At 53.4% G+C, this 14207-nt stretch overlaps 2 protein-coding genes across 3 annotated transcripts in view; both read left to right on the forward strand.

Annotated features, from left to right (window-relative positions):
- Positions 1-4154, forward strand: part of IGDCC4 (immunoglobulin superfamily DCC subclass member 4) — a 37411-nt gene extending 33257 nt beyond the window's left edge. For both annotated transcript variants that reach the window (XM_054565276.1, XM_054565277.1), the window contains exons 19-20: positions 572-733; positions 1278-4154. In XM_054565276.1, coding sequence (XP_054421251.1) covers positions 572-733; positions 1278-1682 — 567 coding nt within the window. In that variant the 3' untranslated portion in view covers positions 1683-4154. The remainder of the gene's footprint in view (positions 1-571; positions 734-1277) is intronic.
- Positions 4155-6761: 2607 nt separating this feature from the next.
- Positions 6762-14207, forward strand: part of IGDCC3 (immunoglobulin superfamily DCC subclass member 3) — a 37649-nt gene continuing 30203 nt past the window's right edge. The window contains exons 1-2 of the mRNA XM_054565676.1: positions 6762-6864; positions 9178-9483. Coding sequence (XP_054421651.1) covers positions 6762-6864; positions 9178-9483 — 409 coding nt within the window. The remainder of the gene's footprint in view (positions 6865-9177; positions 9484-14207) is intronic.

The following is a 14207-nucleotide window of genomic DNA, read 5'->3' on the forward strand; positions in this document are numbered from 1 at the left end:
AAAACGTTGGCAAGGCGGATAAGCAGAATAGGTCAGCCTGGCTCTCACGGAAAGAGGGGAGGCCCCCATGGGCCGTTTGCTGGTGACTCTGGGTAGCCAGAACACCCAGATCCCTCCTCATCAGGGGAGCTGGGGAGACCTCTATGATCCAGCCCTCCCTAGTATTGCAAAAAGAGCGTGGTCAGCTTGGCTGTAGCCTAGAGGGCCTGGGACCTGGAAAAGTGGGCCGTGCAAGACAGGTTCCCTCCTTGCTGGGAGGGGTGGCTCATCCCACCCCTTCCTGGCCAGCCTGCTCAAACCCGAGTCCCCTCTCACCCTTTCCCCACCTCTCTGCTGAAGGAGACCCTGCCTGGCTGGGAAAGCCCTGGGCTTTGCCAAAGCAATGATATGAGGCTTTTCTGCCGGAGGGCTTCTTCATGCCCGGCTCCCCCTAGACTCTCAGCCTGTATTTTGCGCTCCTCCCCACAGCCTTGGGGAGGGAGAAAACAGGTGCCAGAGTCTGTGGAGGGGGCTCCAGCCCCTTCCCTCTCCCAGCCCACCCCTCAGTGCTCCCGCGTCTCTCCCCGTGCAGATCTCGTGGGCTCAGCCAAGTGGGCCGTGCTGGGCAGGCTCCTGGGCAGGCTGTGAGTTGCCCCAGGCAGGCCAGGTGCCTTCCCTGACCCGGGCCCTGCTGCCCCCTGCTGGGACTGGACAGACGCTGTTGCTGCAGGCTCTGGTGTATGATGCCATCAAGGTCAGTGTCCTGGGAGGAAAGGGGAAGAAAGGAGAGAAGGGCCCCCATGCTTGCGGAAAGCAGGTGGTTAGTTCTCTGGAGACCCCTGAGGGTAACTTCCCTGCAGATAGAAGCTAGCCAGGAGACCACTGGAGCCTGTAAAAGTGAGTGGGCACAGGGCCGCCTCCTTTGTAGGAATGTGTTTCACCTGGGTCGGGGACAGTCCCTCCTCTACATAGACCTCAGTGAGCCACCGCAGAGGTACCGTGGATGGGCCTGAGTGTCTTCAGCCTCTCCTTCTGTTCTGCGAGGCCCTGACTGAACCCTGTACTGCTGGAGCTCCTGGGTGAGGGCAAATAGTAGTATTCCATTTTCCCTGCCTTCCCGTGGGTCCTCTCGCCATCTCTCGTAGGACAGTCAGCGCTTTACCAACTGCCACATGTACTCGGGGGCACCAGCGGCGGAGGTGGGTGTCAGTCTCTCTCCACCCCAGATATGTAGGTCATTCTTCTCATGATCACTGCCAGTGGTGGTCACCTGTCTTTGTGTTCTCTGCTCTGACCAGGGCAACGGGAGGAAGAAGCCGTCCCCGGTCTGCAGGAACCAGGTGGAGGCTGAAGTTATTGTTCACTCTGACTTTGGCGCTTCCAAAGGGAACCCTGACCTCCACCTCCAAGACTTGGAACCTGAGGATTTCCTGCCCTCAGAGGCTGCCGACCTCACATCGGGCGTTGTGGATCTAGGGCAAGGGGTAGAATGGCTGGACAGCGAGCTGGGAGGGTGTGAGCAGACAACCACTGGGCCAGACAGACTTACCTGCTTGCCAGAGGCGCCTTCTTGCCCCTACCTGGACCTCCAGCCCGGCGAGGCTCTGGAGGAGGCCCCTGGGAACGGCTGCCAGTCAAAGGCCCCCTGCCCTCCAGGAGCCAGCCCAGGCTTGCCCAGAGCCCCGGTCTCCTCCTCTGCATAGCTCCCCTCGAGGGCGCAATCTGGGGCAGGTTGTTAAGGCTCGTGGGATATGACACCTGTGTACCTGCAGATACTCAATGTCATCAAGCCATTTGGAGAGCCTCCTAGAGTGCTTTGGCTAGAGGGAGAGGAAGAAATGGATTGTTCACTCCCCCCATACTCTGTGACACATGTGATTTGTGAGCGACATGTAAGGCATGGCTCTCTGTGATGTACACATATGTGAAGCACATGTGTGTGTGCGGGCTGGTAAGCTGGGAAACGTTGGTCCAGGCAGTGGTCACTGCAGCGTCCGGGTCAGGACAGTGCCCCAGAGTGGTCAGTCGCCAGCCCTGTGGGCCCCCTGCCTCCATCGCCCAGCCTTTTATTACACACTCTGAGAGTGTCTCCAACGCCCTGTCTGACAAAGACAGCCCCAGCCCATTCTCCTGCCTGGCTGGGCCGAGTGCAAGAAGGCTCTGAATGCCTAATGTTTTAGTTGCTGCCCCTCTCCCACCTCTGTCACCCAAATCGAGAGAGTGACTCTGGTTCCCCTCAGAGCAACTCTCCATTTAATTTTGTAATTTGGGAAGTGCCTGGTTTTGAACACCTGCTTTTTCTGGCTCTCCCCTCCTTCCTTCTCCTTCACTGCTCTAGTAGCCTCTCCCCCAGCCAGCTTGCTCTCCCACTTCCAGCGCCCTTCGCTTCCTCCCTGATGCTCCTTCCTTTCCTCTCTGCTGTTTCTGTGCGTCCTCTTTCTGTCTGCCTCGCCTGTCTCTCACGCCTCTCCCGGACCGTGTCATGTGGTTCTCCCGCTTCCTCCCCTAACAACATGACTACCTCATGTCTGCTTCGAGGCCGTAGCATGACTCCTCTGTCTGCCCATTCATGTTCCCCATTACCCTTCTGCCCCCTCTTCTCTCTGTGCCTCTGTGTGCCTGCTCCCCAGGCAGGCTGCCCATCCCCAGTGCAGGTTTGGAGGACACCTTCTGGCTTCCCTTGTATCTTTCTCTCTGGGATTAAGAAGGGGTGGTTCGTCTTGGAGGTGATGAATACAAGTCACACAAGGGGACTTTTGAGATGGGGAAAGGGGAACACAACCCAGAGGCTTGGGATAAAATTTCTCCTTGCCTTCTGTGCAGGGAGGCAGGTTGCTGGTGGAGGGGGCTTGGGACCTTCCTTTCCAGCTGAAACTAAAGGGGAGAAAGGGGAATGGGAATTAGGGGTTCTGCAGCTCAGCAGCTTCCCACTGTGCGCCTTTACCGTGAGCTAATGGGGTAGGGGTGAGAGGAACCTCATTCCTCTGGGGTGCTGGAAGGGCGGTCTTTGCACAGGACAAGGCCAATTGGCTCATTTTGTTTTGTTTTTAATTCAGTCCTGAAGTCATTTTCTGTTGACCTACCATAGAAGGACAAGCTTGACTTCTATTTCCTGTGTAAAGAAAACAGTGTATTTTATTTGATTTTGCACTTCAGCCTCATGGAGCATAGAATGCAGGGTCTTTTCTCCCCAGATGCATCGTTTTTAACTGATTGGCGTGTCAAGGGTTAACTCTGGCTTCTGGGCTAAATTAGAAATAACTAGTCTATCTCCTCCACCACCTCCACCCTTTTTTAAATGGTGAAATGTCTTTCAGCAGAGTTGCAGCTTCCTCAGACCCTTTCAGCATCTGTGTTTATTACACTCGGGTGTCACTCACGTTTGACATCTCACCTACATTTCCTCCCCCTCCCCCTCCTTCAACCAGCCTATGATAACACTAAAGATTATTAATGCTGGTTTTGTATCTTGTTAAGCACAGAATTGTCACTTGTACTATTTCTGTAGCATTCAACATTGCTGTGGCCAACACCACTCTATACGTTTCATCATTGCTCTGAAGGTCAAAAGCCTCGTTTTATTTTGCTGGTTTGATTTTTTTTTCCCTAAAGCGGGTGGGGGGGGAACCTGCCCTGAATTAAATGGCTGTTTTAACAGTAGGCTCTTAGCATTACACCACATAGTCATTTTTCATGTTCTTGTTTAACAGGCACTGAGGTTCTGGTTTAAATTAAATAGCTGCAAATGAGACAATTTATAACCCATTAGGTTGGGTGGAAAATTGTTTCTCAAAAGCAAATAAGTAATAAATCTGGTATCTGCCTATAACTCACAGTTGATAAGAAAGTGGCCATTACTCACTAGTATTATATATGATTTGGGCTCTGGGTAATTTGGAAGTGTTAGGTTTGTGTCTTTGTAGCAGTATTTTTATTAGAAAGGAGTCTATTGGCCTTTTACAGGGTATTAATCCCTTTGTCACCTACCATTGATGCCTTACGTTTTTTGAGTCTCATTTTAAAAACCTTCCTTTTTTTGATGCATGACAAGTGTAATCAGTATCTGCTCATTTATTTGTCTGTATTTAGTTTATGCTATATTATTTAATTACTTTTCCTGCATTTTTTCTCTTTACAAATATGACATTTTTTAGTGTTAAACCAAGGCATTGATCATGTATCTGTCCTCATAATGAATTAATAAACTATTTTCCAAAAATGTGGAATTCTCTTTCAGAACCAATGTCTAGAATTTCCTCAGCATTTCTGAATAGAGAATATATTTCCTACCAGATGGGAAATGTGGGTTTTTGAGAGTAGAGAGCAGGTGGTTTGGGAAAGAACTGAACCATCTTCCTCCCTCAACAGGCACTTAGGAAAAAGACTTAAACTTAGGAAAGATGTGTTCATTGACGGCACTCTTTTAGACTCTCTAGGGATCTCTTTCCATCTGGACATGCATTTTTTTTTTAACTTTCTCGGGTGCAAGAGAGGAGGGAACAAACAACGCCAGGTTTTTTGGGCCCCACAATTATTCTGTATAACTCTGGTCTCCAAAATCGTTCACAGCTGCACACGAACACATACAGGCCTGCTCAGAGACCCACATATGCACATTCGCTTTCATAAACACCTTTGTGTCCATTAACCCAAATACAGCACACTGTCACTTACAAAACCATACTAATACTCCACGCTCATCTCAGGATCATGGTTGGCAGTTGCTCTGCTAAGATCTTTATAGAGCCCAGAATGTGCATGCTTTTCTACTGGAGGGAACCAAAAGCCAGAGGCTGCCCTGCCTGGGACCACCCCTGAAGTGGCTGGTGGGCCAGACCAGAGTTAATTGACAGATCATACAGAGAGATACTGAACATTTTGCATGCAGCAGAATAGCCATTATTTGCATATCACTCTCAGACCAAGGGTTGTGATAAAGAAGAATTAAACACTTGTCAAAATGAATTTAAAATGACAGCAGCTCAGGACACCAATTTGACCTCTCCAAGTCCAGGACAAGCCAAGAAGGGGTTGTTGAGAATTCAAGCCTGTGGGAGGGAGTTCTCGGACTTTGGGCCCAGGAGGCGCCCCCTTCCCACCCTTTCCTATGGCCGGTAGAGGTCCCTCATTCCCGCCCTTCCCTACACTGCCAGTGTGGGGCTCTGGTGGGCCGGTGTCCCCTGACTCTGAATTTTCCATTGCCTCCCACTGCTCACAGGCCTCAGTGCTTGCCTCTCAGACTCGTACTCCAACTGCTACTACAGAGTGAGGAGTCCCTGGGCCGCACAAACCCCATCATTAGTAAACTCGCCTGGTTTCTGGAGACCTGCACGTCTTTACTCATCTGCGCAAAGGTTAGCTTTATACATGGGTAATATTCCTGATCCCAAAATTGCTGAGCTGACATCAAGAGAGATTTGGCTATGCCTCTGCCATCCCAGTCCAATGCCAGAGGGGCAAATAGCGGAGCGAGGCAGAGACTTCTCCCTTTCAATTTCCCGCTCCTAGAACTTAGTAAGCACTCAATAATCTTGATGGACTAGCCCACCACACTGGACCCAACAGAAGATCATGTAAGAGTGAGTGGCAAAGATTCAAGATCTCTGAGGGCTAACATGCTCATGTAATCTCCTAGGAGACAGGCTTACCTTATATAACATTCTCACACAGGACCTATGTTGTCTCCTTATCTGTTCTCTGACATGAAACTTTGATTCTTCTTTGGGTGTAGAACCATGACTGGGGATTTTAACTTTCAATTTGCTTTTCCAGTTCCCAGGTCATTTGTCAGGACCTGTGTGGTTTAAAGGTCTCTAAGGGTGAGTAGGAGAGAAAGGATTATTACTTTTCAGGTGAGCTCAGAGAGTGACGGCCTGGGTTGGCTGGGCTACGCAGCAAGCAGGACTGGGTCGGAACCCCGGTTACTTTAACGTTCCCATTGTCCAATTGGGTCGGCTCTCCCCACCCTGGAGGAAACTGCTTTCCCACCCCTCCCACCTCCCGTTCACCTAAGCGTCAGAACGGTTCAGCCTAGGGACGCCAGCCTTGCAGCTAAACGTCCTAGCCTTTGAGTGGAAGGACCAGAAGCCCATGGAAAACCGAATCTTTGACAACTTCTTTGCAGTTTTGAGGGAATTATCTAGAAAATACAGACTTGGACACGGTGGAGGAGGGCGCAGATGAACGAGGTGGTCAGAGCAAATTCCGCAGCTTTGAGTGTTTCTCCGCAGCCCGGACCCACTCCACAGTCCTCTGGGTCCCCAATTCTCCAGCCCCACAAGTCCCGGGCTGGCCCAAGCGGGGGTGGGTACGGGGCTGCAGCCTGGGACGGCGCCGGCCGCTCCAGCCACAGTTCAAAGCGCAGGGGGCGCGTCCGCCGAGCAGCCGGGAATGTCCGGCCGCTTAAAGCGCTCGCCGGCTCTTTTGTTCCCCAGACCCGGCCTCCGGGGAGAGGGGCTGGGGGAGGGGACCGAGGGGAAGGAAGGGGGGCGGCAGGCGGCGGGCGGAGGGAGGAGGGCGGGGCGGGCGCGGGCAGTGTGAGTGCGCAGCGCGCACCCCGGGAGAGGCTGACAGATCGCCGGGGTAGGTGCAAGATGGCGCAAGCGGCGCTCCCCCGGCGCCCGCGGAGCTGCTAGGCAGGCATGTGGCCCCAGCCCCCCGCCGCCCGGGCTCGGCCCCGGCCGGTGCCCCGGCCCCGGCCCCGGCGCCGGCCCCGCGGTACGCTGTGAGCCGCGAGAGGCCCCGGAGCGGCGCATCGCCGAGTCGAGCGGACCGAGAGCCCCATGGCTGCTCCGCGCGCCGCGCCCCCGCGCTGCCCGCCTGCGCCGCGCCGGCCCTGGCTTCTGCTGCTGCCGCTGCTGCTGCTGCTGCCCGCGCCGAGCATTGGTGAGCGAGGGCGCCCGCTTCTGTGCGGCTGCGGACCGAGCCCCGGGAAGGGCAAGAAGGGAGTAAGCGGGCACGAGGGGCGGACCCCGGGCAGGAGTGACTTGCCCGAGAAGGGGAGCCGAGGCGGGCGGGGCAGAGCCCCGGGAGAGGGCACTGAGGCCGGGGGCGGAAGGGGGATGCTGAGGACAGAACCCTTGGAGAGACCGGGCTTTGCCCGAAGCGGCTCCAGGACGCGAGGGCAAACCCAATCCCGGACCGAGAGTCAAGGAGCGCGGCAAAGCGGGAGCTAGCCAGGCGGACCAGAGTTGGGGAGCGGGAGAAACCAACCGGCGGGGAGGGTGGCGCAGGGCTGAGTCCCGTCCGAGGGGGCGAGCTGGGATGCGCGGAGCCTGGTTCGGACGGAGTAGTCCAAAGAGACTGAGCGGGAGACCGCAGACCGGGGGGGGCGGAGGCCGGGACCCAGCGGGCTGCCAGGACTGGATTTGGAGGTAGGATCCGGACGCAGAGTACGCGGGAGGAACCGCGGAAGAGAGGAAGATTCCCGGCGGCCGCGCATGGGGAGGAGGAGACCCGAGAGACACGACATCCTGAGAGCTGAGGAAGGGGAACAGAAGCTGACCGAGAGCTAGCGAGCGAGCGCGGGGATGCCCACGTGCCCGCCCTTCCCCGGAGTGTGCACAAGCATCGTGGCCCTGTCCCCAGGCTCCGGGATCTGCCGCTTTGCTGCCCAGGGCTCCGTATCAACACCCTGTTCTCCCAGTGGCTGTGATGGGTGCAAATCCAGTCCTTTCTCCTCCCACCCCAGGCTCTAAGCAGACACTCCTCTGGGCCGAATTGTCTCTCCTCCCAACTCGGAGAAGCAGGCTACCGCGTCCGCATCTAGGAGAAACTTTACCCCCAGTTACTCTCCGTGGGTTGGGTTGGGAGCTGAGGCCGTTGAAACGCAGGTCATGGAAAAGATGGGTAGGGGTCTGAAGGGGTGTGATCCTCAGATGTCTTAAAATATTACATATCCACGGTGTGGGAACCTCCCATAATCCCAGACCTCTTCCTTCTTTCCACCCGGGAGGGCGCTGGTCTGATAGGGAGGGGCAGCCCCAGGATCGCTAGTTTCCTGGAAATGTGAGGAAGGGTCTGTGGCTGCCCTTTCAGCCCAGGTGGGCTCGTATCTCCTGCAGAGAAATTGTAACTGGTCTGGTGAGTTGCTTGTTGGAGAAGTTGGCGACTTGGCATCATGCCTGGGATTGGAGCGCCTGTCTTTCCCTAAGGCTTTTCCTGATTTCTCCATCACGCTCTTCTCCCTTTCCTCCTTCCCCATATTTTTCCAGCTCTTCTCTCTTCTGCAGGAATGAATCTGTTGCTGGGAGTAAAGGTTTTAGGAACCCCCTCCCTGAATTTTGGGAAATCTGAGCTGATGTTTGGTAACCCTTCCTCTCTCCTTAAGACAAAAGCACAGCACCGGAGGAGGTCGGGGGAGGGGGGGGGAGGGCGATGCCTAGCACGTTCTAGGGGAGGGGCAATGGAGTTGGGCCGTAGCCTAGCCTGTACTTGGTACTGGACCTACACACCCTGCTCCCTGCCAGACATCCACCAGCCTCAGATGGTTTTGCAAGCAAAAAGAAAAACTTTTATTTCTATCTCACTTTATATTCGTTTAAAATGCTTTAAAGTTTTTTATTTATTGATTTTAGAGCGAGAGAAACATTGATGTGTTGTTCCACTTATCCATGCATTCATTCATTGATTCTTGTATCTGCCCTGACCCGGGACACTTTTCATAGTGCATTTAAGTCAGTTAATCATATTCAACAACACTATGACTCAGGCTGCATTACTGTTGTTCCTGATTTAAACAGATGAGGAATGGGAAGCCAGGACAGGTTGACTACTTTACCTGAGGTCACACCCTGAAAGTCTGTGATGCTTCATTGCGTAACTGCAGTGACCACGGAAGTGGCAGCAGCTGTGTTGGAATCAGTCTTGCTTTGGGATCCCAGATTTGCAACCGTTACCTGTGAGACTCTGGACGAGTTGCCTAATTATCTCTGGGCTTCAGTTTCCTCGTAGAAGAGGAAAGAGTATAAATAACAGCCATCTCTCTAATATGGTGAGCTAAGTAAGATACTGCATGAGATGATACTACATAATGCATAATGTCCCACATATTGATATAGACTCCTATTAACATTACAGAGAGATGGGGATGTACAGATCCAGGGAACTTAGGACTCCTGTGTGTGGAGATTTTTCTGTCTGCCCCTTCCACACTAACCTCTCCTTTTCCTCTTATCCCCCCGCCCCTGCACAATATAGGTCTTGACCACTCTGCTGAACTGGTATTTGCTGTGGAGCCGAGCGATGATGTTGCCGTCCCGGGGCAGCCTGTAGTGCTGGGCTGCAGGGTGGAGGGGACCCCTCCTGTGCGAATCACCTGGAGGAAGAATGGGGTGGAACTGTCAGAGAGCACCCACTCCACCGTGCTGGCCAACGGGTCCTTGATGATTCGTCACTTCCTGCTGGATCAAGGAGGTAGCCCTTCAGACGAAGGTGACTATGAGTGTGTGGCTCAGAACCGCTTTGGGCTGGTGGTCAGCCGGAAGGCACGCATCCAGGCTGCAAGTAAGTGGGCACCCTTTGCTTTTTTCCCCAGACTGGGGGTGGAGGGTCTGGGGAGCAGGGGGAGCAGCCCCATCTTTTGCACCTTCTGGAGGACTGATTCCTCAGCGTGGGTCACTTGAGAGGGGCATAGCAGTAACTTCCGGCAGTGAAATTAGATCATATACTCACTTAACTGATTGGAATGTGATTTGGCAGGAATATAGCCAAACACTGTAGGGGGCAGAGGGAGAGATAGTGAGCGGTTTATCCAACTTTTTCTTAGTTTCTATATGCCTGTATGTTGTGAGCTTCCTGGTCCACTGAGTATGAGTCTTGTGTTTCAAGATAAACGGCTATCATACTTTTGGGTTATTTAAGAGATTTTTGAAGGGAAATTTTTGGCTACATGGAATTTTTAATTACATGCTGACTTTCATACCTTTTGGGTAGGATAAAACCTCATTATACAAAATGACATTCTGAAACTTGTCAAAAATTTGCTTTACAAAAAATACGGTAGAATAATTTCAGAGTTATCACAATACTGGCATTAACATTACTCCCACTCACCTTCATGCAGACGTACTTTATTTAAAAATTTCAATTTTATCAAGGTATAACTGACAATAAAATCATAAGATACTTAAAGTGTGCATTGTGGTGACTTGATATCTGATGTGCTCTTCTGAATAGGAGACAAAAGGCCAGGCAAGGTGTTTCAGCTCTAGAATTGTGCTCTGCTCGAGCTAATGGTGGGTGATGGAAAAATGGCTGTGTGTTTACTGCCCTGTCCTGCAAAATTCTGTTGTTGTTGAGTGTTATCTGTGAATGCTCATGGGAGTGTGTTGCATAAACCAAAATTATCTACGTATCGTGGGGGAGATGGCCGGCTTCTGCGGGGGCATGGATGAGAACCACTACTCTTGAGAAGCGACAAGTTTTGGCAGGTGTATACGTTCTCCATCCCCTATGTCTGTGCTTCTCTGGGAGAGGGTTCCCTTACAGGGGCTGCTTTAATTTTCGTTGGCAATAATTCTACCTGATACTTACTAAGCACTTGCTGCATGAGGGGGATGCTAAGTGCTTTGCATGAATTATCTCATTGAGTCCTCACCGTGACCCAGGAAAATAGGCAGTCGTCATCCCCCTTTTACAGATGAGAAAACTGGCACTTGGGGGGATCTGGGGACATTCTGGTGAGCAGAGGAGCCAGCACTGCGGCCCAGGCAGTCTGACCCCTGCACCCTCCCGCTTAACTCCTGTGGCACGCTGCCTCTTGCCTGTCTGATCACTGACAAGTTTCTTCCTGGCTCTGGGGGCATTTGCACAGTTGCTCTGAACGGCTGGTGAGTGATGAATCATCCTGAGGCAGGAGCCTTCTCGTTGAGTTTAAGATGCCCCTTTGTTCTGAGGAAGGCTGATCCAGGCCCCCATATGGAGCTCTCTGGGAGGCGGCTCTGGACCTTGAGACTGAATCACTTCTGGCTCAGCGACCCCTCATCGCTGGCGCTCCTGGCAGCATAGGGGAAGGCTGGTGCGGCCTCTGAGCAGATGGCTGGGTGTGAGGATGAGAAGCATGGACAGAGGGTAGGGACCTGAGGAAGCTTGCAGATGGGAGAAGTGAGGCGTCTCAGGGAGACAACCCCACACTCCCTGGCCTGCGTCAATGCCAAGGGCTAGTTGACCTCTGCATCACCAGCCTAGAATTCTGGGAGATAAATCCCCAGGTGTTTCTATATAGTTAATTGTAAGTGTGCTTTTCTATAAATGGTAATACTTTCAAGATGTTTGGTTTCCTTAAACCCCTAACAGTATAGAAAATGGCACGGAGGGCTCTGGCTGAGGGAAGCGGCAGAGGGGAAAGTCAGCCTGGTTAAGCCTTTGGCGTCCTGGGGACAACTGGGCGTGTTGCCCCCAAACGCTGGCAGTCTGAGATGGCCTCCCTCTCCCCACAAGGCTGGTGGCCCCAGGGGGGAACCAACCGAGTGGCTGGATCCCCTTTTCTCACTTCACAGGCTGATGTCCCTAGAAGCCTCCAAGGCTGCTTAACCGCCTAGGCTTCCTCCTGCGTAGTAGCTCCCTGCCCGCGTGCCTGCAGGCACCACAGATGTTCTGTGACACGAATAGGCGCTTTGCTGAAGAGGTGTGAGGAGCCCTCTGAAGCCCCGCTTCTCCTGCCTCCTCCACAGGGGCTGAGGGGGAGGGGCGTGCTAAGCACCCCTCACAGATGCACAAGCCACCCAGAGGACTAGCTCAGCGAGGCAGGCGGTGTCCAGGTCTGCGGGGGCATCTGAGGCCAGCTGCAAGGAATGCCCCCCTTCCATCCCAGTGGGCTCAGGTGCTGCCTTTGAAAGATGGCCTAACCAGGGTGGGCTAAACTATGGGCGGATTCCCTGGGGGCCTCACTTCCAAATATCTCCCCTTAGGATGGAATGGGTCAGGGTCCTAAGAGTACTCAGGCTTCTAGCATGTCTGGTTTCTCTGCCATGCAGCTCCATGTGCTCGCTGTTTGGGGGCTGAAAACGGAGACACTTGTTAAGCAGGAGCCCCTGGGCACGTTAACCTCTCCATGGCCCAGTTTCCTCACCTGTGAAATGTACATCCTACTTTGGGACATGGGTGTGGGGACTAGCACACCCCACACTTTGTCTGGCACGCAGGCACTCAGGAGTGGGAGCCAGCACTTGAACCTTCATTTAAAGGCAGCTTCACTGACATGGCTAATGAAGGCAAACTGCCCGAGCCTGCCCCCAGCTCCAGCCTTCCCCCTCCCTGGGATTCAGTGAGGCAGCACTCCAGGGAAATCTAACAGGGAGTGGAATTATTGGAGCCCGAGTGGGACTTGTTCTGTTTTAACTCCTCCTGGGAGGGCTAACAGGTTCTCCTAAGCTTTTGGGTATAGGCTGAAACTAGGCTGTTGAGACCCTCTGCCATCCCCCTGGAGGGGCTCTAGGGAGGGCATGTGGGTCACCTGACCCAGGGGAACACATGTACGAACTCAAACCTGTTGAGATCTGAGTGCCTGGATAACACCAAAGAGGGGTGGGCTAGCTACAGGAGGGGTGACGCTCAGGGGGCCCACCGCCAGCTCCCCTCGGGCAGAAGTACTCACTTCCTGCCCTTTACCTCCCGGCCTCAGTTCTTGGTGTCCGGCCCCTTGGGGCAACGGGAGTAAAGAGCTCTGTGATCCAGAGCAGGGCTCCTCGAGCTTGACTGTGCCTGGGAGTTACCTGGGGTCGTGATAAAATTCAGATTTTGAATCAGTAGGTCTAGGCCAAGGCGGGTTCTGCCTGTCTCCCAGGAGCCCTGGCGATGCGGATGCTGCCGGTCCACCGGTGCTAGAGGAGAGCGTGCTCCCACGCCTAAGCACTGGTGTGGGCTCCGTAGGCAGCAGAGTGAAGTCTGAAGCACGTGGGCTTCAAGGGCCAGACCTCGGTGGGTGGGTTTGGACCCCATCTCTGCTGCACCTTGATCATGTATTCTTAGCACGAGTTACTCACCCCTCTTGACCTCTAAAAAAAATTGGCATAATATCCCATCAGCCTAACAGGGCTGTTGGAGGATTGAATGAGGTGATGGAGGTAAAGCCCCCGGCACAGGGCTGGCATCTAGGATCATTAAGTATTGGTGTTAGCATTAGGTATGGACCGCTAGTTTAGGATGAGGTCCAGCCTGTTTCAGTGCCTCCCTCTGAGCCTAGGCCGTCCTGACTGGGCATGCTCGATGGTAGTTATGAGGGAGGGCTGTGGAGTATGGAGGCCAGGAGGCCCTGGCTAGGTGGACTTGGGCACGTCACTTAATCTCCCTGAGTCTCAGTTTCTTTTTGTAAGATTTAGTGTATTTATTTTCAGAGAAAGAGGGGAAAGGAGGGAGAAAGACAAGGAGAGAAACATGATGTGTGAGAGAAACAGCGATCAGTTGCCTCTTGCCCGTCCCGAACTGGGGACTTGGCCCCCAACCCAGGCCTGTGCCCTGACTGGGAATTGAACCAGCAACCTTTTGGTCTGCAGGCCAACACAATCCACTGAGCCTCACCAGCCAGGGCTTAGGTTCCTCATCTTTAGAACGGGGAATAATATTTACCAAAGAAAAATCTTATGAGGATTACTTAGGATAATATGAGTCAAGAATTTAGCAGGTACAGGGCACATAGAACATGGTCCTTAAAGATTAATTATTATGACTCTGGGGAGATATTAGAGGTGAGAAATGTGAAGTTCTAAACTCTGTTAATTGGGGTGGTTTGAACAAGGCCCCTGGTAACCCCAGACCCCTAGAAAGAGACAGCAGGGTGTAGTGAGAGGGGAGAGGGTTCTAGTCCCCCGCTGTCTCTACGTCAGGAAGCCTCTACTTCTCAGGCCCTCAGTTACCCACTTCCAAAGTCCACATCATTCTCAGCTTGCCTGAGGGAGCCGCATGCACCTGTGTGGGTACCTGAGCATTCTAGTGCCTGCCTGAACCAGCTGCTCTGAAATCCTCTTTCAGGAGCAAGATCCGTGGTCGTGTGGATCTACGAGAGTCTGGGCACAGGTCTGTGGAATGAGTTCCCAGTGGGGGTCGGGAAAGCGGTGGGCCAGAGCTGCTGGGGAGTACAGTTAGTGTGGGGGCTTGTTGGATTTAGGGGGTCCTGAAGGGCCTCTGTCCAGGGCAGTGGGTTGTGGAGGGAGGTGCTTCCTGGAGCAGTGGCTGGTAGCCTTGGAAGCCTTTGTCACCTGGAGGTCGTATGCTCAGACCTGATACGTGGG

Source organism: Pteronotus mesoamericanus, unplaced genomic scaffold, assembly GCF_021234165.1.
Source record: "Pteronotus mesoamericanus isolate MK-2021 breed Mesoamerican mustached bat unplaced genomic scaffold, CSHL_Meso_final contig_164, whole genome shotgun sequence".
NCBI lineage: Eukaryota > Metazoa > Chordata > Mammalia > Chiroptera > Mormoopidae > Pteronotus > Pteronotus mesoamericanus.